This window comes from Mauremys mutica, chromosome 24 (assembly GCF_020497125.1).
Source record: "Mauremys mutica isolate MM-2020 ecotype Southern chromosome 24, ASM2049712v1, whole genome shotgun sequence".
Taxonomy (NCBI): Eukaryota; Metazoa; Chordata; order Testudines; family Geoemydidae; genus Mauremys; species Mauremys mutica.
The window spans coordinates 5,936,968-5,960,214 of NC_059095.1; the positions used below are offsets into that span (position 1 = coordinate 5,936,968).

General features: G+C 50.0%; 1 protein-coding gene across 1 annotated transcript; it reads right to left on the reverse strand.

The window, feature by feature from the left end:
• Nucleotides 1–333: 333 nt before the first annotated feature.
• BSG (basigin (Ok blood group)) lies at nt 334–21,930 on the reverse strand. The gene is made up of 8 exons (XM_044998430.1): nt 21,780–21,930; nt 10,073–10,232; nt 7,307–7,395; nt 6,390–6,526; nt 5,915–6,188; nt 4,187–4,211; nt 3,344–3,415; nt 334–1,565 (listed from the first exon to the last, which is right to left on the reverse strand). Exons 1-7 carry the CDS (start codon nt 21,859–21,861, stop codon nt 3,358–3,360), a joined length of 825 nt encoding a protein of 274 aa, XP_044854365.1. The 5' UTR covers nt 21,862–21,930; the 3' UTR covers nt 334–1,565; nt 3,344–3,357.
• Nucleotides 21,931–23,247: the final 1,317 nt, after the last annotated feature.

Genomic DNA, 23,247 nt, shown 5'->3' on the forward strand with positions numbered 1-23,247 from the left:
GTCGCTCCTCATCAGTACGTGCCTCGGTTTCCCCATCTACAAAATGGGGGATATTTACTTTCCTTGGCAAAGTGCTTTGAGATGTACTGATGAAAAGCGCTCTGTAAGAGCTAGGGATGATTATACAGTGCAAGCCATAAGCATTTGGGGATTCAAGTCCAACCAGCCTGAAGTCAAGGTCTGACCCCGTGTCTCCAAACCACAGCGATCTCTTGAGAGGTGCCCGTGACTGATGCTGAAGGTGGCATAACACTGCAGAACAGATTTGTCCTGCCGTGATCACTGCTGGCCTACCGGGAGCTGAAAGCAGGAATCAGAATTCACACAAGCAGGAACAGAAAAAGGAATCATCTTTATTTGTGAAGTTTGTTAACAGATGGAATATTTCAATGCTAACCCAACAACACGGGTGATGAATACAGACTGCGTGGCGCATTCGTTCGCTCGCAGGCGCCTAGTCACAGAGAAACACTGAGATGGCTCGAGCACAAGGAAACATGCAGTTAATCTGCTCCCCGGCAGATCTGAACATGAGCCCTGCAGCCCAGCAATCACTCCAAGACTCAGCCCCACCCCCACCCCACCCCCAGTGTAGCGACATTTAAAAAGAGACTAACAAAACAGTGTGAAATAAGTTAACTAGTCACATTTGCTCAGTTGCCAGCTTTAAAAGCTACCCCCTAAGTTGTCTTTGTTGTTTAAGAGGGTAAATAACGCAGGCCTGCTGAGAGAGACAATGGGGCAGGAAGCCCCTGAGAGTAGCTATGGCATTGATCAATTGCAGGAAGGGAAAGGCTGGGGGGTTCCTGCAGATTTCAGAGGATTTCCCACCCACTCCCCAAGGGACGGAGCCAGACACCCCCCTCGGTGCCACAGAGAGGTGCTCCTGAGTGGGAGCACATACACCACCCAATCCTAGCTCTGTAAAGTATCTCTTCTAGCCGGTGCATAACAGGCTTCCCACCCCTTTGGGTCAGATCAGGTCTCCTCTGAAAGGTCATGGAAACAGTTTCTCCCTGACATGCACAAAACAGGGCAGGATGACAGGGCTCCTGGGAGGACACGGCATGTGGGTTGCATCCAAGGTTCACGCTTGCCTACATGGAGACGTCAGTTCTCTCTTTAGCTCCCTGCAGGGCCTCCGACCAGAAATCAAGGAAGCGGGGCAGAGGCACTTTGACTCCTGGAAGCGCAGTGTCTGCAGACACACTCCAACCCCTCCCCGCACACCTCCTCCCCCCCCTCCCCATTAACTTTACACACTGCATAAAGCCAGCAAGACACCACACAGGTCATGCTCCCACCTCGCCCTCCCTGCACCAACACTGAGATATAGGACAAAAAGACAGCCAGTGACCAAAGACTACCAGCAACAGAGGGGCTAAAGTTTACAGGTAGAAAAACCCTCCCACCGCGCATTTTAAAAAAGTGTATATTTTAGAAGCTACAACTGAAGTTTGTTTCTTTAAAAAGTGAAGTAACTGAATTGCAAGGACACCCTAGGATATTCTTGATGCTACTTTGCAAAACAAAACATCCAAGTGATCTTCTCAGCTACGCACCACCTGACAGGAGAGAGAGAAGCCAGTTAGCCATTGCTGGGAAGTCCCCAACCCAGATAGTTTTATTTCAGACAGCTAGGGGGGCGCTGCACTCATAGGCAGTACAGTGGTTTAAATGGTACAGTCGGAGGGAAGATGGCCTAGTGATGAAGGCATCGGACTGGGACTCAGATCAAGGCTCAACTCCCAGTTGTGTCTGTGTGTGCGTGCTGTCAGGCAAATCACATAGGATCTGTCCACACAGCAGTGGGGAGGCTGCTTCCCAGTGTGGGTAAACAACCACTCACTAGCTGTGCTCGAGGCAGCAGGCTAGAAACAGCGTGGCTGCAGCGGCCTGGGCTAATCAACTGAATACAATCCCCTGGTTCTACACACTGAGGCGGCTAGTCTGAGCTGCTGCCCGTGTGCGAGCTCAAGATGGGCTCGCATGTTGGCTCACCTGCACTGGGAAGCACCCCCAAGCTGTGGCGCAGACACACCCTAAGGCCTTGTCTACACTACGAGGTTTCGTTGGCAAAAGTCATGTCGCTTTAATTAAAATTGCCGTTGCAGGTCCACACTAACTCCTTGTGTCGGCAGAGCGCATCCACACGAACAGCTCTCGCAAAGACACAGAGCAGTGCACTGTGGTAGCGATCCCACTGTGCCACTGGCCACAGGGCGCTCTGGGAAGGGTTTGCAACGCCTCATGGAGCAGGGACAGCGTCCCATGATGCAGGTTTCTCAATCCCATGGTCCCAGGGGCATCCTAGTAGATTGTCAGCTGCTTTTTCAACTGAAGTGTGGGGGGCGAGGGAGAGGAGAATGGCATGGCAGGGGAGACAGTAGGCGACTGTCCTATGCTGAGGCAGAGGGAGAGTGACGAGCCCACACACCCGAGCCACCGGCTCTGCTTGGCACAGCAGTCTCTCGCCCTGCCTGCCTGCGGTTCTGAGATTCCCTCCGAGTTCTCCCACAGCCTCCTCAGCTGCCGAGAGCAGCATCCTGAGCAGCTCTGAGCTGTTGGTGCTGAGGAATGTCAAAGCAGCCCAGCAGTCCCATGTGGCCAAAAGTAGCTTTGTAGTGTAGACAAGGCCTAAGTCTTCGCTCCCTCTCCAAGATGGAGAGGATCATCCTTTCTCCCACCTTTTGTCTACTTAGCTTCCTTGGGGCAGTGACTGCGTTACTCTGTTAAGAGTCCGGTTAAGGCCAGAAGGGACCATCAGATCACCTAGTTTGACTGCCTGTGCATCACAGGCCACCAACGCCACCCAGCCCCTGCACACTAAACCCAACCACTGAAATGAGACCCACGTATTATAGCCCAGAGACTAGACTATGACGTCAGAGGCAGAGAACAGGAAAGGCGGAGGCGCACCAGTGCCTGAGGCCCTGCAGTTGGGCAAAGGAAGCTTAATGAGGAGCCTGTCCCCAGTGTCAATGATTTGGGCTATTCACATGAGGGGCAAGAGTTTTTTTTGTTTGTTTGTTTTGAACCAGTGTCCCTTTGGTACAATGGCTCCAAATCAGCAGCACACGGACCCCTGCAAAGCCGTAAGTACCTGCTGTTGCCCATTTCCTCCCGCCCATTTCCTGCTGCCCATCTGCATCCACTAGCTCCCAATGGGTGACGCCAGACACCACAATCCATTACCCAGGGCTGGAGCTGCCTATGCTTCCAGCAAGAGGAGTTCAGCTGGCGGTGGGGAACCCCGGGGGGCAGAGGCAAGGGAGAGCAAACTACACCACGTTCTGCAAAGTGCAGACAGCTGAGGGTTGAGGTTGTTGCTGAGATGCCTCACCTGGCCGCCCGCTCCTAGTTAGCATTTCTCTGGCGGACGTTCTTGTCCTTGTGGTTTGGGGGATTGCTTTTCCTAGGAAAAGGGGGAGAGAGAAGGCAGTGAGAGGAGAGCCAGGACTTCCTAGAACAACGAAGAAGAAACTGCCTGGCTACGTAGAGAGCTAAGGAGCCAACTCCCTCCTCACTGATGGAGCACGGCTCTAAAGTGGACAGATGTAAAGACAGGCATCCAGGACCCAGCGAGATACAGTTATGAGCCATCTGAACACGAAAGAAGTCTGCTAAGTCACTGTTCCCAACTGAACACCGTGAACAAAGACCACACTGATGACAAGCAGCTGGGAAGGTGTTTCTGGTAGCCGGTTGGCTCACTAGGGCAGTGGCTTTCAACACTACTAAACCCCTTTCAGGAGGCTGATTTGTCTTGCGTACCCCAAGTTCCACCTCACTTAAAAACGACGTGCTTACAAAATCAGACAAAACATACAAAAAAGTGTCCCAGCCTGCTAGTACTGAACCATGGCTGACTCTCACTTCTACCATATAATTATAAAATAAATCCATTGGGATATAAATACTGTACTTGCATTTCAGTGTACAGAACAGTATGAACAAGTCATGAAATTTTAGTTTGTCCTGACTTTGCTAATGCTTTTTATGTAGCCTGTTGTAAAACTAGGCAAAGAGCTAGATAAGCTGATGACCTCTGCTAACCACCTGGGGTACGTGTACCCCTGGTTGAGAACCACTGCACTAGGAAACTGGCCAGTTTGTTCATGCCCACAAGTATGCAAAGCACATCACTGCATCTGTGCCATGTCATAACGAGAGAGCTGGTACTCACAGTGGTGCAGACCCTCCATCATCATCTTCAGGCCCAGGATCGCATGGTAAGAAGGAAAAAGAAAGGTCAGGATGCAGCCTTTAGCCAAACATCACGTCCTGTACACCCCACCCAGCCACAGGTCCCCGAACCTTAAGAGCCAGCATTCTGAACAGGCCTTTCTATATAGGCTGCTGCATATTGGCGGAGATTACAGTTAAGATGCCATCCCATCCTGAGCCTCCCTACAGGCAATATAGTTGTCAATTCAGCAGGGTCTAGGGATGTGAATTTAAGGCCAGAAGCAGCAAGAGCTGTATTGTTCCTAGGTGGTCACCTGTTTTTTGGCAAGCAGTGGGCTTGGCTGTCCCAGGGATCCCCCTTTCTGGGATCAATAGCTGCCAAGGAGAACTAAACTTCACCCCCAACCCGGAGGAGTTCTTGTACCACATTAACTGAGGTGGATCTGAAGGCCACACTGCTGGGGATCCACAAAGCAATGGCTGGGCAGCTGCTTACTAAGAGTCAAAGCTGGAGCGTAAGCAGCCTTTACAGCTTCAGTGTGCTTGGCATAAAAATCAAGCCTCAGTCACTCCCAAGAAGTATAATTCCTCTTTGGCACAGGGCGGGAGTGACTTGCCAAAGTCAGCAACAGAGCCACAATTACACATTTCCTGCTTCAAATACTGCAGCCCTGTTGATCCAGCTGAATGTCCCAGAGCCCAAGCACTAACGCACCCAGACCCTGACAGCAAGCGAAGATTGCATTAAATTAACCAGGAGACTTTCAGGGAAGTAGGGGGGAGCATCAGAGATACTGTGCCCCTGTCCTATACACATTCTGCCAAACACCGTGCGCTGGCTACATCAACAGCACTGTAACTAGGGAAAGACATCTCTGGTGTCACCTGACTCGCTCAGACCTTTCACCAGTTCATTGGCATCTGCCACCCTCTAACAGGAGAGGGCTGTGTGCCATCGTTTCCATGGCCCACACTTCCCCCACGTGCCGCCCAGGGAACTGCAATGGGGCACTCTGAAGATTATATGCAGCTGGTGAGAGGACTGATGCAGAGGGACAGCTGGAGCTGTCTCTTCCACTTACCATGTGAGGTCCCACCCAGCAGCAGAGGAGGGAAGAGAGCGGAAAGATAATGCCAGCAGGGACATTGGTCATAGCCATGTTCTCAGCCATCCCAGAAACCCACCCACCACATAACCTTCCGGGCTCGGGATAAGCTTCTTGCAATTCCCTTCATCAGAGGGCCAGAGTTTGAGGCATCTTTTTACAGAGGTAGAACTGACTGGTCTGCAGCTAGTTTTAGGAATCTATAATCCCCCTTTCAGAAGTTCTTGGTAATGTCTGCTCAAGGGTTTCCGATCAGATGACCCACACTACAACTTGCTGAGTAATTCTTCTCTGCAATGTGACTGGCTACTACCAACGTGACATCACTGTGTTAGGAGGAGATGGAGGCTCTCAGACTTCTGGCTATGATCAGGGATGAGTTTAGCCAACACAGGTCCAATCAGAGGCTGTATCTATCCCTGGCTGGGGCAGGAGGCACTGAGCAGAGTGGTTTTCCCCTTTAACATCTGATCAGAAACCCCTCCGGCAGCATCTCTGCAAGCAGGGAAATCCCTCTGAAATCAAGATACTTTCATCCCCACCCTACCCAGAACTGTTACACCCATACGCTGCAGAGTTCCTGGGTTAGACGCGACCCCGAAACTCCAGATGCACCTTACCATCAAGGACCTCATCCGGCTTTCTCCTTTTCTCATAGATGAAAATGATGGTGACGAGAATCAGCACCTCAGCCACAATGCCCAGGAAGGGCCAGAGCGCTGCCAGGCGGCTACGAACCCGCAGGCCCACGACAGCGCCGCTGGTGCCCAACTCGTTGGTGGCGTTGCAGATGTACTCGCCCGGGTCCTTCTCGATGTCCAGGTTAGCAATGCGCAGCTCTGTCTTGTTCCCGCTGGACTTGATGATGAACCTCTCTGTGCCATTGGTGATGGCCTGGAAGTGGGGGAAGGAAGCGAATGATCAGGGGCAGCCTCTTGTGACTGGACCACTAGCAACTCCACCCCACACAGACCTGCCTCGCTCACTGAGGCACCTTCAGAGCTGCCTACCTCAGGGTTACAGCTCCAGGTGAGGGATAAGCTGCCACCCTCCCTAGCACTCCTCCGGGAAGAGAGGTCCCCCCAAAACGCTCACCTCATTCACATCATTTTTGATCCTGTACCAGGTCCACTGACTGACAGGAGGATAAGAGTTACACTTGCAGATCAGAACGCCGGTGTCCCCCTCGTTCCCATGCTCGGATTTCTTGTAGGCCGTCACATGTGGCTTAACTGCAGAGAAAGGCAGCTCAGATAAGAGGGACTTGGCCAGCCTGATTGGGCTGTGAATGCTGTAGGCAGGGCCGGCTCCAGGCCTCACAGCACGCCAAGCACATGCTTGGGGCGGCATGCCGCGGGGGGCGCTCTGCCGGTCGCCGGGAGGGCGGCAGGCGGCTCCGGTGGACCTCCCGCAGGCGTGCCTGCGGAGGGTCCGCTGGAGCCGCGGGACCAGCGGACCCTCCGCAGGCACGTCTGCAGGAGGTCCACTGGAGCCGCGGGACCAGCGACCGCCAGAGCGCCCCCCGCGGCGTGCCGCCGTGCTTGGGGCGGCGAAATTGCTAGAGCCGCCCCTGGCTGTAGGCCAGCTAGCCAGAGCCATGGGCAAGGTAGCCATAGGCTTGTATGTCAGCCCAAGAAACAGGCCTCTGGCTCCCATCCCTTCTCTCAGAAGGCCGAGCATTTGAGGGGCTTCCCAAGCAGGCGATGAGAGATTCATGGCTCAAGACCACCTGATCAGCTATTAGTTATCTTCACCCCCTGCCCATATGTCCATGGGGATCATTCCCTTTGTTCAGGAAGGCAGAGGGTTGATGCATCTTTGGTTCTGCTTCCCCAGGCAGCCAAACTGTTCTGTTTACAAGCCGCTTGATACTAACGCTAGAAGAAGCTGCGTAGTAGGAATCTATCCCATTCCTTCCCCATTTACTACCAGAAGCAGCTGTAAATTGCCAGAGCTGAGGGAGCACATCTGTCCACCCCCCATACCCGAGAGGAGATACTAAAAATAGTTACCTGTCACATACACAGTCCTACTCACAGGGGGGGTCGTTTCGAAGATACACTCGTACACCCCTGAGCTGTCTCCATTCACCTCCCCTATTCTGTAAGAAGAAAGGGACATGAGCAGGGAGATGTAGGGGATGTCATGGTCTGTCACACTACCGGGAGCAGGGAGACCATCCCGTCATTAGCTCAGAGGCTGGAAACAGACAGGCAATTCCAGGCTGTAGAAAGCAGGGCTGCGCTTTCACCGATGGGCAAGAGAAGTGGGCTGACTTTTCCGCTTAGGCACTTGAATTGGAGTCTGTCAACACACAGCATTGTCCACCCAGGCCAGATTGCTTAGTTTTAAGGTCCTACCCAGACAGATGACCCTGTAAACCCACCATCCACCTTTCACTCCTTCCTATCTCTGGCCCCATCACCCACCGAGGGTATGCCTACCCTGCCATCAGACACTTGTGGCTGGCCCGTGCCAGCTGACTCAGACGCATCGGGCTCAGGCTGAGGGGCTCTGATTATGGTGTAGACATTCGGGCTTGCGTTGGAGTCCAGGGTCTAGAACACTGCGAGGTGATCCTAGCCCCTTAGCCACGCAAGCCTGAGTCAGCTGGCTTGGCCTGGGATGTCTAATTGCAGCAGAGACACGTCCTAGGCAATGACACTGCATTTTCTTTACGCTGCAGTTAATGTGGAGCTGTGAACAACAGGACAAAACTAGTCAGCGAAACCAAGGTTCTGAAGCACCAGAAGTGAGGTTGTATTCAGCATAAACCATCTCCAACATGCTCCTCTTTCTTTCAGGCAACAAAGGCCTCAGAGGCTAACTTAAAATGAACTCAGTGGAGCAAAGCTATCACAAGACGTGCAACCAAAAAAAAAATTTAATAACCGAGTTAGCAAGACTCCAGATACGCTGTCCCACCTCTCACGTGAGACATCAATCCCGTGACCGCTCTGCAAATCAGACAGCTAAAGCGGCAGCAGGATGGGTTTAAAAGGAAGTTACTAGGGGAGTGGCTGCTCAGCTCCCGTTCAGAAATGCCCACCAAGCAAGGGCTGCACATGGGGCTATGCAGCGGCTTTCAAAAGTAAGAAAAATCAGATTAGGGCAGAATAATCCTGCCCGAATCCAGAACCTGCCGTGTGTGTCCTGGGGGGTTTGCAGTGGCAGGATTTGATGGATTAAAGCTGCCTCACAACAAATGCTCAATTCTGCAGCGTGGTGATCCCCAATGCGGGGGGCTGAGTTTTAGTGCTGTTATTGCACAGACACAATGGGCGGTTTTGTTAGTTCTGCTGCGCTCGGAGCTTTCCCCCTTCCAAAAGCCACTCGAGCTAAGGAATTGAGGTCACGCGAGGGAGGCTGGGTTAGAAATACTTTAATCTTTGTTCAGCTCCCTGTTGCTATGGGGAGAGAGGCACGTCAGCTCTGCCATACAAAAGGACATGATGCCGCTCCGGCTGGCTGGGCCAATGCCAGCAGGGGCTGATGGTAATGAGACTGGAAAGCTCCTTGCCCCTGTACAATGGGGCTGGCATTCCAGTTCCCGCTCAGCCACAGCCTGGGACTAGAAAGGCTTGGGCAGTGACCGTTGTAACTAGCAGGGCCGCTCTCTGGGGACAGTGGACAGGACCCTGGAAGCTAGCAGAGGAGGACTGCGCAGGAAAATCTTTCCCGACTCAAGTGCAGACAAACAAAACACATCCTGGAGTCTCCTGCACCACATGTGGCCCTCTGCAGGAGCGGGACAGTTCACTTCCTGTCCAGAGAGTGAGAACGCTGGCTTGGTTTATCTGAGTGCCTTCGAACACTTGATTTTCATCAAAGCCATTTCCCAAAACTTATCACAAGGAAACTTGCTGATGAAGTTCTGCCCAAAGTCAACACAGCAGACAAGCCAGAAGGAACTAATTTAGGACACTAGAACACAGACTTCTAAATTTGCCTTTCACCAAGGGGCTCAATGTATTATTCCTACTGGGCAAGTCCCAGTCTCTCCATTGGTGTGAGAGAGATCTGACAGTTACCAAGTTGGGACCAGAACCCAGGTTCCTCGTCTCTCAGGCCCCCTGACACACACAGCACCTCTATACAATGCTGGAGCACTAAAATCCCCCCCGAACTTTCCCAGTCCTGCAGAGGACTTCCTGGCCTTCAGGATAAGTTTTAGGACTCCAGGGCTGTATTTGAGCACCCCCCGACTGCACTCACGATTGCCACTTCAGTCTAGGAAATCCAGCAGTGATCCTTTGAATTGTTGCATGAACTTCAGCGTTTTATCACCAGACAGTCCATCCCACTGCATGTTCAGGAGGGATAGGGTGCAGAGGCATAGCAGAGGCCAGATATGTAAATAGCCTGAGGCCACGTAACATCTTGCACTGCTATAGTTTAGAAGTGGGAAGGAATTTCCTCTCTGGGGCACGCTGGCAGGGACTGTGGGTGTAATGGGGTTGGAGAAAGGAAGTCAATTTCCCTGCTCAGTGCTTTAGAAGGCAGGCTTCTTGGTAGCATGAGTATGGTCAAGTTTTCTGCAAACAAGAAGGTCCTGAGCCTCAATGGGTCTTAGTCCTGATAGCCCAATGCTGTTATTGTCCCCAAGTTTGGATCCTTCTTTGAAGTACCTGCCCCATGTTCATAGTTAGCTCCACAACATTGCCATTGGGTCTGGCTGACCTGAAGTATCAGCTGCCTTAAACAGAACTTTTCTTGGGACAGACCAGAGCAAGAACAATATCCCCCCCCCAACCCCCCCCATGCCCTCCGACACCTACTTGTAGGTGGTATAGTCAGATGTTTCCTTATCGGATGTCAAGATCTTGTCTCCTTTCTTCCACATATGGCCCATGATCGGAGATTGAGGATCGGAAATGTTACAGGAAATCACAACATCCATGCCAGAAGTCATATTTGGGGAGGTTTCTACAATGGGATCTGTATTCATAACAAACCTAAATTAACATGTGGCATTTATATATTTCAGCAGCCGTTTCACCTGCCTTAAGACCTTTAAAACAAAGAACATTTACATCACTCACCGTCTCCACTGCAGCTTTTCACTTACCCTCGCAACTTATAAGAAACTGATTAATGGTATCAGCAAGGGAGGAGCAGGAGGAGTCAGACAACCAAGTTTTGAGCACATTTGGCAAAAAGCAACTATGTTCTCCGCACATCCCTTAGCAGAGCAAGGCAGAATCATTCTCCAAACCGTCTCTAGACGGTTCGGAGCCTCCTGCGCTCTCAGGAGTGGTTGTGTTTTATATTCCATCACAGCTAAGTGCCCATCAAAGCACTTTGTTTTCCATTGCATATTTGAGCAATTACAAGGGGAAAACCCTTTAAGCAGTGTTATCATTCACTCCATTTTTTCATACCTGAATCTGTCAGGGTTTAACAGATTTAATTTCACCTGGTGATTGAACAGAGGGCCACAATGCAAGTCTGAGAGACTGGAATCCAGCCTGCACATCTGAAATCAGTGTAGCTTCACTGACTTGGGTGGATTTACACCAGTTTAATAGGAGAATCAGGTCCTGACTGTCCAAAGTCTGACAAGAAAGTTGATCTAACCTGTTTTCATGCAGCTAAGTGATCACTAGAGGAAACATTCTATTCATAGGGGAAGGAAAGTCTCCGGGAAAACAGTTCAGTCAACAGAAACTATTAAGCAGTCAATATAAAACATGAGGTCTTCTACTCTCCTATCCCACCCCACCCCTCTGTGAAGGAACATTTCACACAGGGCTGAAAAACACTTAGGATGGTTTAAAAAAACTTAAGGTCTACTCCAGCAGTATTGTCTTCCACTGGATTTCTTTGCATTATCTAGAACATTTGCACTACCTAGAACATACACCGCAAATGCTACAACCATTTAGTTCCAATGATTTCATGGGCCAAGATACCATCTTAAGTAGTGAGGTTAAATTTGATTTCCATGCATTAGTCCAAGTTTCAGCTACCGAGAGGAAAAAGATCTCGTCTTGCTCAAAAATTGGACTTTTAACTCTAAGTGAGAGAAAGTTTGGTCACTTCCACAGTACAGATAACTACAGTCACATTATCAGTGTCACACACAGACACATACGGCCATTTCAAAAATGGTTGTATCACCAGAAACTAACAAAGAATTTGATGCCCACAGCTCATACTGCTAGCAAGGAAGAAAGCGTAAAGAAAGACTGGTCACTGGAGCAGAAGTTGAAAGGAACTGTAGGGAAGGGCTGGTTTGACAGTGGTGGTTACAGCAGAGTCTACCAGCAGAATCAAGACTCTGAATTCTGCGAGTCAGCATTGGGACACCGAGGCATCTTAGGACAAGCAGCACATTCTAGTTCTTTGGGCTCTGAAAGGCACAGGATGGTGTTTTGGTTGGGAAGTCACAACCCTTTTTGAGCAGGGCCACTGTGGATCAAATCACGGATGGTGAAGGGGATCACAGGAGGGTAGGAGTCTCTCAGTTCTACAGCCAGGACGGAAGGGTGAGGAGAGTTTTCAGGAAGTCACAGGACACAAGTGCAGGGGACAGGCCTGGCAAAACACTCAAGACATCGCTGCGTCTGAACAAGTGCCAAGGCCTCAGTGCAGCCACTCACGTTCGATGACAAAAACGTTAGCCTGGGAACGGATCCACTTGACTTTGGGGCTCTTCGACAAGTGGTTGCGGTCGGGGTCGTTGCTAGCCCGGCACTCATATGTGCCCGAGTCGTTGATCGTGAGGTTTGCGATGTAGATGGTGCTGGTAGAGTGCAGGTTATAGGTGGCGTTGATTTTGACACGGTCCTGCCGTGCGCCATCCCAAAGCTGAGTATAGGTCTCGTTTGACTCATCTCCCTCAAACCACCATTGGATCTCAGGGATAGGATTGCCAATCGCCTCGCAGTGCAATTCCACACTGTCCTCGGTCAGTTTCTTTTGAGACAGTGGTGACTTTATAAAGCCAGCTATGAGTTGGAGAGGTATTAGTGCAAAGCGTTAGTGCAAAGAGAATTCAGCCACACAGGTTTTAGCTGTTTTAAGAAGGTGAAACATGTTATTGCTTCTGGTAAGCACACCTCCCCCTCACCTCATGTGTGCTATATCCAGCCACACTGTTACATATAGCGACCCAAAATAATGCTTTCCACTAGCTCAGGCTACTACAGAACCAGAGTCCCCAACCAGCACTGAACAGGGAGCTCAAACACACTACTCAGAGCGGCGCATGCAACACAACAGCCACTGTCTACGCACTCTTGTACAAATGTGAGCACTCTCCATCTGCCCTGCACAGCAATGCTACAAGCCCGTCAACTTAATGTACAGCAAGGAGGCAAATAAAATCAACTGCCTGTGCAAAACACTCAATGTGTGTGCGGAGCAGATAAGTGTTGCAGTAGGGGTGGAAGAGAAAGAAACCTGAAAGCGTGTTGGAGTTCTTAAATAGTTTGGAAGCTGAGCTGGAAGGCCCAGGTATATAGTTTTTGCAACAGAATGCGCCTCAGCCACAGAATCTAAGCTTTGATTTTTAAGAGAGAGAAGCTAAGTTTCTAGCCCTTACAGCTGTGAAGGATGTCCGCCACGCGTGAACAGAGCAACCGAGGCAGTGCTATCTGCCCAAGCATGCAGAGAACCTAGACGAGGGAAGCAACAGCTATCCCAGTTTGATGGCGGGGACACCGACTCTGGAACCTAATGACAACATGGTTAACTACTTTGCTGTTAGTTGTGCGCTTACCCCTCACTGTTAAATGCAGCATTGGATATTTTGGGAGGAACTGGTTGGATAGCATTGAAGGTTACAGTGGAATTAAGCGTTTGACCTCCTCTGTACCAGTCCAGAAGCAGGAGGTAAAGAGGAAGAGGCAGTCCCTTCCCCAGCACCGAAAATACCAGCATCCTGGATTTCAAGAGCCCTCCTCCCAAAGCTTCCAGCCACCTTTCATTCATAAGTTGGGGGGCACATTATCACCCCCATTTTGCAGATGGGGAAAGATGTCAGAGTTTCAGAGGTTTTTTGGGCAAGGGAGGGGGAGAAGTGAGAGAACATCACTAGCCAAGTTCAGTAGCACAGCTAGGAATAGGACTCTGGTCTCCTGCCTCCAGTCCCGTGACCTATCCACTGGACTGGGTGAATTATCTTCGTCACATTTAATTCAGTTACAAAGGCAGCCCATGTTTCTGGGAGTTTTCTGGAAACTGCCACAGAAGTTTTGATGTGCTGCTGCATGTAGCATAAGTGAGGTGGCCGTGCTGCAGAGTTTAGACCCAGTGTGCCACAAGCCTATTATACAGAAGGATGGCTTTAATACAGGGGGTGGCAGCATTTCCATTAGGGAAAAAACCCAAATTATTTCAGGTGATCACTTGAGAGTCACTCTCTCTTTTACTGAGCCTAGTTGTGCCACTGCCAGCTTCCACACTAGAGCTAGCAAAAATTATTTATAAAGCAACTTCCAAAATTCTTCTAACTTGGAGAATGATTATTCAGACAGGCAAGTGAGATGTGTTATCACATTGCCCTTTTGGTGTAGAATGGGCAAGAAAATTTTGTACCTGGGCTAGTGAATTACATTGAGTTTGAAAGGCTACAAACGCCTTAATCTGAGTGGTCTGTTTACATTTTCTTTTCACTATTACAGCATATGTGCAGTGATATGGGTCTCTCTTATCACGGTCCAGATTCTTCTCCTAGCTGATCCTGCAAAGAAGTCACAGCCCTGTAGGATATGACTATTATGGAAGTGAGGATGGCTGCAGGATCACAGCACCAGCAGAAGAGATCGAACCCTTGATTAACCACAGATTTGGTAAGTCACAAATATGGTAGGAAAATGGATCAAAGGCATGAGATACCCATATGTAGGCACATGAGTTTGATTCAAACATAGCTGAAATCCCTCCCATCCCCTTTAAGCTGATCTGGCGAGTGCCCCAAATAACTAGGGGAATGCATCAAGCATAATTTGCCATTAAAAAGATACTCTCTATTTTGATAACCAGGAAAGCAGGCACTAATCAAGCTATTCCAGGTATTCACAGTTTGAAGCGTTTGGATCAAAATGAAAAAAACCAAACATCTGTAGGTTAGATGAGTAACAGAATTTTACATTAAATTCTTAATGCCACTCTAAGTCTTCTAAACACTCTACAAACTAGCTAATCCCTACATTACAATTGGGAAAAGCGAGGCAGAAAGGCTGAATGACTTGACCAAGGCTACAGCAAGGGTGAGTCCTATGAATTCAGACCACCGTTTGCATATTAATCTCTCTCGGAAGTGCCTATCACACTATGTGGTCTTTAAAAGGTTTTTTTAAATGTGAGCTTTTCAAGGGTCTTGAGTGGGGACAAAAGCCAACGATTCCCATTGCTCACTACTTTTTATCCCTACAAGGATCCTGAATCATAGCAAACACCTTTTTCAGGGAAGAGGGCTGGACACAAGCCCCTTTAAAACTAGAACCAATCAGTAACACTATGGGCTAAAAATAAGCCCTGGTGTAAGCAGATATTGCTCTCATAGTCTTAGTAGTAGTTGCACCTAGTTATACCAGGGTGAATTAGCCCCATGTGTCCACAAGTGACCAGTAGCCCCCAGCCAGACAGACTAAGGGTGAAGAACACAGGCGAGTGAGTCATTTAGAATGTAGTAAACAAGTGTTTGTATAGAGAGTTCTGTGCTTTATAAAAAGACACGTCCCCACGTCCACCACGTGAGAGACGTGCAAATTCTGTCCTTGCCTTCACATACTCCAGAGTCAGTTGACCATGGGTTAGAATTGGCCAAAGCCCGGCTCTCACCCCAGTCACGGTGACCGGGTGGTATTGTTCAGCATTCCAATTACTGCATCATCTGCCAGCCTTCTTGGTGCTAGCTGATCTGTTCTGCTTCAGAGAGTCTTGCAAACTTGCTCTTAGTCACCCTATTGTGGATAGTTTCAGATAGTTCAGCTAAGAAAAAAAGGGCAGTTACAATGTGAGAGTTAATAGCAGCTTTGTAAAGTAGTCATGCAAATTCACCAGCCCAGGCACAAAATTGACTTGCTAACAACTCAAGATACAGAGAATGAAGTAATTTTTACTCAGCACAAGCAAGCTCAACTTTGTAAGGTTACATAAGTCAAGGCTATATAGACTCCAGGAGTAGTTAGAGGGTAGGAACCTGAACATACTTGTTTCTATTGTGCTCAAGGTAGCAAAGTCCAGAGGATTCACCTATTTCACCCTTTCCAAGAACTGGAAAGACGGCTCAGCACTGATGGATCTGTAAATCAATAGCCTCACAGCAGGCAGACCTGCCAGATACTGCACCACTCCCGATTATTTGGCTTTAAAATGGCTTACAGACAATCAGTTAACTGTTTGGAGCTACTGTTCCACTTCAGAGGCAGGTATTGCATCAGGCCTGGTCTAAAATTAAAACATTAGATCGACCTGGCTACACTGCTCAGGGCTGTGAAAAATTTCACACACAGAGCGTGGTGGTAAGATCGACTTAACACACACAGCTAGGTTAATGGAAGAATTCGTCCACCAAAGTAGCTGAAGCAGATTAACTACAGATGGAAAAGACCCCTTCCGTCAACATAGGAAGTGTCTATACTGTGGTGCTACAGCGGCACCACCATAGCAGTGCCACTGTAGTGTAGACATATTGCCGCCCCCTCCCCCCCAAACCCTCCACCTCTGCCAAGGTCTGAGAGTTGCTTTGCAGGAAATAACTTATTTCTAGAGAAGTCATTTCTGGATGGTGAAGAAATACTGAGTGACATCAGCTAAAACGACCGTGTTGAGTCAGCGGGTTTTCAGGAAGATTGACCAAAAAACTAGGGTTATTTGTGACATATGCATCCTGTACAGTCACTCCAGACTGTGCAGCTGTCAGGCATCCTAATGGTAGCACTGCCAGCTACCTCAACTGCCAGGCCTCCCTACAGGAAAGCAATTCACCCTTTACGTAATTAAGTAAACTCCTGAAGGTGGGGAGAGGAAGAGAGTGTATGTATGTATTATATTATATATAAGAGAGAGGTCTTTCTAATATGATTTCTGTACGCAATTTTTGTAATAATTTTTGCTGCTCCTACATTTTTGATGCCTGAATGTGGGTACAGTGGAATTCCCCCCCCCAAAGGACTCCACAAGATGCATATGTAACAAAGGCATCAGAGGATATTTACTCTCTCCATACACCAAGCTTTGCATACTTCTAGCACTGAGGAACTAATGAGAATCCACTTCTACTATTAAATAAGTAGAGAGCAAATTATACAACTTTGCAAGGTTTTATTCACCTGATCACAAGGGGCAAGTACATTCGTGTGTTGTGGCTGGCAATCTCTCTTGATTTTGCAAGACTGCTTGGTTTTGAATCACAATCCTGTGATTAAACATTCTTAACTACCTAATTTTGAAGAGTCAAGGAAGCGAATACTATTCCTGTGAGAGCCTGTCCCATTTTAACTACGGCATGGTTTAAAGGGGGCCATTAAAATAAAGGTTACGGCTACACAGCCAAGTTGACTACAGAGTGCTTGACAAAATAAGCTGCTCCACGATTATGGGTCTTTAAGTTACAGAGCTCCTCATTCACAATTCAAATGGGCTAGAAGCTCAGCAGGTCTGCATTGCTCATGTGACACCCTCCAGTACTTGCAGTACCCAAGTATTGCCCCTATTGCTTATGGAAGTAACAACCTCTCCCCACCCCCCGAGCACAAACTGGATGAGTTAGAACATAAGCTAGCCACCAAGAGAGCATATGGCATTCTCTGGCGCTGATGAGAGTTCCTGCTGTTGTATAACATACAGGTACAACTAACATCAACTCACTGGAATAGCAACGTTAACTGCTTGGTTTTCATTGGCCCTGGACTAGGAGGGGTAACAAGCAAGCAAAAGGACAGGACATTCTCTGACAACTGAGAGCTCATGAGTGTATGAGACTCTGCCATTTTACAGCCTGTTCAAACTCTGCTCTGCCCCACAGAAAAACCCCCACAACATGCTAAATAACATCCTCTACATGAAAGTCACCTTCATCTAAAAACAGACCCTCCCTCTGAGCTGAGGGAGGAGCTGTTGCATAATAACATTCTGGCACATGTATCTGACTGTCCATCCCCCTTTGGCTAAGCCTAGTAGACATCTGCTAGCCTAGCAGCCCCTCCTCTCCCAGAACAGAATATTGTCTTTTCAGCACTGAAGACCCCTTTGCTTATAGGGTTGACGCTTGTTCCACAGTCCAGGAAATGAAATGTGAACGTTCCAGCTACTGATGGAGGCTCTGGATACAGCCTCCATGCCCCCAAAGCCAAGAGGAATGTTTTATATAACATCAGGGAGTGTCAATGAGTAACCAAGTGAGAGAACTTCCGGGAGTCAGAATTGCTCAGTCTTCCCCATGAATCTGGCAGAGAACAGCTGGTTCCAAGCATGCACACAAGATACCTCCGTGTGGGATTAGCATTAGCAGATTTTAGAAGGGGACCACCAATTGTTCTTTCCAATAAGAATAGCCAAAAAATTATTTCTTGGCACTGCAAAGTTACAAGGAGAGTCACTATTAACATACAAAAATCTCATTTGTCTAAATCTGTTTTCTTTTAAACCTATCATTACACATGATTAAGGGATTAGAGAGGAAAAATATCTGCTTCCCCTTCCACCCTCATTTTGTTTACTTGGTGTATTGATAAGCCCTTTATTTCCCTATTTGTTTGGGTCTCACATAGCAACAAAGGAGGGAAAAGATAAAAAAGCGTGGTTGGAAAGCCAGACTTCCTCAAGGGGGCTCAGTACAGTATCCACACTTTTAAAAAAAAAGTTAACATCCTTTAAAATGTTTAGAGCTTAATTTTGTTCAATAAGGAAAGAGGGAAAGTTCTTCATACAGAATCATAAAGGAATAGGAAGAAAAAACTTGTAAGCATTTGCCCAGATATGCTACTGGAGTTTGTAAGAGCAGCTAAATCCATGTCCTCAAGGCAGTCGAGAGAGTTTGACCATTTTTTGTGAGAATCAGTGAATTAGACCTAAGCATTTTGAGTCATTTCTCTCACTTACGCACATCACTACAGACCAGCAAACCAGCCTGTCAGACATTTCTGTATTTGCTGCTTTCAAGTTTTAATGATTTTTTCCATCCCAGTCCCATTAACAGAATCAAGCCATAAATGGAAGGCTACTGAGCTCCATTTAAAGATTCTGTTTTGAGCCAGACTCACTCTGTAACCTTTAAAGTCCTAATAAAAGAAGCCAGGATGTAACGATATGAGACACCACACAGTTCTCAGAGCAACAAGCTATTGAACTGCCCGAATAGGGGCCTGAATTATCCTACTAAAGTATTTTGTTCGGGGCTTTGCCTAGCGCTGGCACCCTAGCTGACATGAGACACTGTGGCCCATGGTCTCATTCCTTGGGAAAGAAGGAGCTGGAAACACGAAGCTCAGGAAAATCCTTATTGCAGAAACCCACTATAGTTAAGGGGGCACTGCAGAACTGACTGGTTTATTAAGGAACCCCCCTCAAAGCCTTCTTGAGGTTAAAAAATGTTAGCTACAGCATCAGGTTTTGACAGCGAGTAGGGAAGGAAAGAAGTTGTCTGTACAGAGACAACAAAAAAACCGAAACAGCTGAACAGACAAAGCCCAATAGCAACAGAACAAGTTTACAGCAAGACCAATACTTGACAAATTACATCACAGAACGACACTGGCATCGAAAATCGGATGTAAACTGACCAAAGGGACAGACATGTGACTATAGAAGACCAGCTGGTAAAGTTCCAGACTACTGACAGGTTGCCTAGAAGTGCCAGTGGCTTGCCAGGCCATTGTACTTTGAAGCACCTGAAAGAGGACAAATTCATCTGCAGGAGAGAAGATATATACTAGCCAAAGCTTTCTGCTTTGCCAGGGGTGGGTGGGGGGAACCGAGGGGTGTTAGTGTCTCAGCTCTGATTTCTGAAGCATCTCATGGGAAATCAGACCTTTACATACAGCACAAGCATTAGCCGGTCACATACTACATATGAGCCACAGACTACCTTAATTCTGAAAAGCAGTGCTAGGTATTAAAGTGTAGGGTTAGTGTCAGTCCTTTATAGAAGAATTCAAGCTCACTACAGATGCATACAACATGGGGAGGGAGGAATGCAAATACCCCATATGTAGCCCAGAACACCAGCTGTTCTAGTTTAATTTGTTGGACACTGTCACAAGCCTTAGGGGATGGAAGGTTGGGGGGGGGGGGGAGAGAAGAGAACACATAAAATTTTCTGCCTTTAATCCTGCTGCATAAACAAGATACAGTTTTGCTGTGGGGCAGTGAGAGAGCAAAGCCATTTTATTACTATCCATGCATTTCTCTCCCCCATATACTTGCCTCCTCTGATTTTTCATGAGGTACCAAATGTATTTATGATTTAGAAAAACCACACACAGACCAAAGATCCCACAGCCACACAAGTGTGAAACAGGCAAGCCATCATAACTGCAAGCCAACCCTGCAATCCCTGAAGGACAAAGTACTTCCCATCATTCTGTGCAGTGTTAGGCTGAATTAGAGTCCTGGGTCTTATTTGTTCTCTAAAACCTCCTATGGCGTAAGGCACACCCGTGGCTCTGTGTAAATAAATCCAGCAAACTTCTTTGATAACAGCACAAGAGGTGGGAAACTGAAATGTCACAAAGCAGCAGGAAATGCCAAAGCCTGGCTCATTTACAGTCATATTTCTAGCCATGCCCACCGTCACACTAGTGCACAGCTTTAACATGGCCACCATACAGGCATTCCATACTGGTACATTATAAACACCTAAGAGGTATATATGGCAGAATTGTTGCTCCATTAGCAGATTACCAAGTGAAGCCCCATGTACACATTTACAGGGTTTTAAAGTCTGAAGTTCAGTTACTACTGAAAAACCTTTTGAGTTGAAAAACTTACACTCTGACAGTAACTAGACTGGCAACAAGGAGCCACCTTAGTTTTCTCTCTTTATTTTTTGCTTTATTTCAAAATGAACACAACAGAGAAATGAGAGCACATCAAACCAGCTTCACATTAAAAACAGAAAATGCTAATTACAGATTAACCTTTTAAGGGGGAGTTTCCATCAGCAAGCACACTCATGCTCCCAAGGGGAGATGATGGGCTGAGAAATGGCAGCTCACAGCACTTCTGGGGTGAGTGGAACGGTCAACCCATCCACCATTTCCTTGACAGCCTTACTCTGGGGACCATCCACAGGTGGAGAGCTCACCCTGGGGAGACTATGAACACCTGCCTCCCAACACTCCCTCAGATCAGATGCCATCCTGGGACAGCAGTCTCCACCACACCCCTAATCCCGCCCCTACCCTCTTATCATGGGAAATGGTGGTACAAGTCCCTAGGGAAGGAGGATAATCATCCCAGATTTCCCTGTGTTTGAGCACATCCTACCTTAGGGTGAAAGTAAGGAAGAGTCCCATATACATCACCTGCCTCCCCCCGCCCCGAGTGGGATATGCCCTAGACACACACAACAGTCCCAGCTGCAGCTCTCACATTCTCCTCCCCCAAGATACCAGGTCTCTCACCCAAGGATCATATGTGCCATGCCCCAGGGGGGACTCCCTCTGTTCACATGTGCCCCAGACAAGCTCCCACTCCTTCAGGGTTCCTCTATTCATGCTCAGGAAGTTCCACCTCATCTTAGTAAGTGTGGGGAGATTCCCTTAAGCTAGTGTGCCTCTCATACCCGAGATCCTCACCACTGTCATTCTGTTCCCAGCCTCACCCCCAATACCTGCCACCACCCACAAAAGCTCCCCACAGAGGAGTTCCAGTCTCCCCTCACCCGTGGGGCCCCCCCTCATCAGAGTCCTGGCCTCCTCCTCACCCACAACTGCCCCACAAGTCTCCTTCCCCCCCCCCCCGCCTCCAGCAAGGTCCCCCACAAGCCTCCCTTTCCCCTGGATCCCCCTCCTGCCCTTCTGGATCTCAGTCTCCCCCCCTCCCCTCCCCTCCCCTCCCCTCCCACTGCAGGGTCCCCCACAAGCCTCCCACCAGGGGGTCCCAGTCTTAACTCCCCCTACAGGGGGTCCCCCCTCCCATTGCACGGCCTGCCATGGGCTCCAACCAGGGGGTCCCAGTCTCCCCTCTCCACTCCCGTCGTGGGGCCCCCCCTCCTACTGCGGGGTCCTACACAGGCTCCCACTATGGGGTCACCCACAGATCTCCCCTCCCCCACGCGGGGTCCCAGTCTCCCCTCCCACCGTGGGATCCCCCCCTCCACTGCGGGGTCCCACATGGGCCTCCCACCATAGGGACTCAGCCGCCTCCCCTACCGCAGGGTCCCCCACAGGTCGCCCCTTCCCCTCCCACGGGGTCCCAGTCCCCCCTCCCCTGCGGGGTCCCCCCTCCGGCTTCAGGGCCCCCCAACAAGCTCCCCCAGGGGGCTCCAGCGTCCCCCCCCCCGCGGGGGTCCCAGTCCCCCCCGGCTCCTACCTGCCCCGGAGGCGCCTCTCCCGGCGCCCAGCAGCGCGCCCAGCAGCCCCAGCACGAGCCCCGTGGCCCCGGCCGCCCCCATCGCCGACGCCGCTCGCTGCTCCACCGGCCCCGCCAAGAGCCGCCCCGCGCGCGCGCCAAGTCACCTCACACCCCGGCAGCCAGCCACGCCCCTCCGGGCGCCCCCGGCGGCCAATCACAGCGCCGAAGGGGGGGAACGCCCCGCCCACTCGCACAGGCGCGCTCCGCCCACTGACCTTCGTCAGCAGGGAAGGACGGAATCCGGGAGGGGACATGTGACCGTCAGGGCCGTGTCCTCAAGGAGCAGGGAAGGGCGGGGCTGAATGAGGAGAGTCACGTGCGCCTCTTGGGACAAGGGAGAAGGTGCGATGCAAATGGTGTGAGACAGGGCTGCTACGGGGGAGGGGTCCAGGCAGGCGGGGGTGGGAGAAGGGCAGTGGGGGGAGGCAAGCGGAGGGAAGGGCAAAGGGAATGGGGGCAGGGGGCTAACCCATAGGAACCCTAACCCCAGCTCCAAGTGCCCTACCCACAGGAACCCTAACCCCAGCTCCAAGTGCCCTACCCACAGGATCCCTAACCCCAGCTCCAAGTGCCCTACCCACAGGATCCCTAACCCCAGCTCCAAGTGCCCTACCCACAGGATCCCTAACCCCAGCTCCAAGTGCCCTACCCATAGGAACCCTAACCCCAGCTCCAAGTGCCCTACCCACAGGAACCCTAACCCGAGCTCCAAGTGCCCTACCCACAGGATCCCTAACCCCAGCTCCAAGTGCCCTACCCATAGGAACCCTAACCCCAGCTCCAAGTGCCCTACCCATAGGAACCCTAACCCCAGCTCCAAGTGCCCTACCCACAGGATCCCTAACCCCAGCTCCAAGTGCCCTACCCATAGGAACCCTAACCCCAGCTCCAAGTGCCCTACCCACAGGAACCCTAACCCTAGCTCCAAGTGCCCTACCCTTAGGAACCCTAACCCTAGGGCAGGAAGCCCTACCCATGGGAACCCTAACCCTAGCTCCAAGTGCCCTACCCATAGGAACCCTAACCATAGGTCCAAGACCGGCATATCGGCGGCGGGTCCTGGGGCGGAAGGACCCCCCACCGCGGGTCTTCAGGGCACTTTGACAGTGGGTCCCGGAGCAGAAGGACACCCCGCCGCCGAAGACCCGGAGCAGAAGAACCTCCGGGGGCCTGGGCCCTGCGAGAGTTTTCCGGGACCCCGGAGCGTGTGAAGGATCCTGCTCCAGGGCCCCCGAAAAACTCTCATGGGGGCCCCTGCGGGGCCCGGGGCAAATTGCCCCTCTTGCCCCCCCCTCCACTGCCGGGGAAGCCCTGGACTGTTATCAGATTCCCTCTTGGCCTTCTTCTCTCAAGAGTAAACATGCCCTGTTTTTTAACCTGTCTTCACAGGTCAGGTTTTCTGAACCTTTGATCATTTTTGTTGCTC

Coding starts and splice junctions, on each gene's coding strand:
- BSG (XM_044998430.1), bottom strand. CDS start 21,861: ATGGGGGCGGCCGGGGCCACGGGGCTCGTGCTGGGGCTGCTGGGCGCG. Junction 6,189..6,389: donor TCAAAAATGATGTGAATGAG/GTGAGCGTTTTG, acceptor CCCCACTTCCAG/GCCATCACCAATGGCACAGA. Junction 4,212..5,914: donor GCCGGATGAGGTCCTTGATG/GTAAGGTGCATC, acceptor CTGGGCCTGAAG/ATGATGATGGAGGGTCTGCA.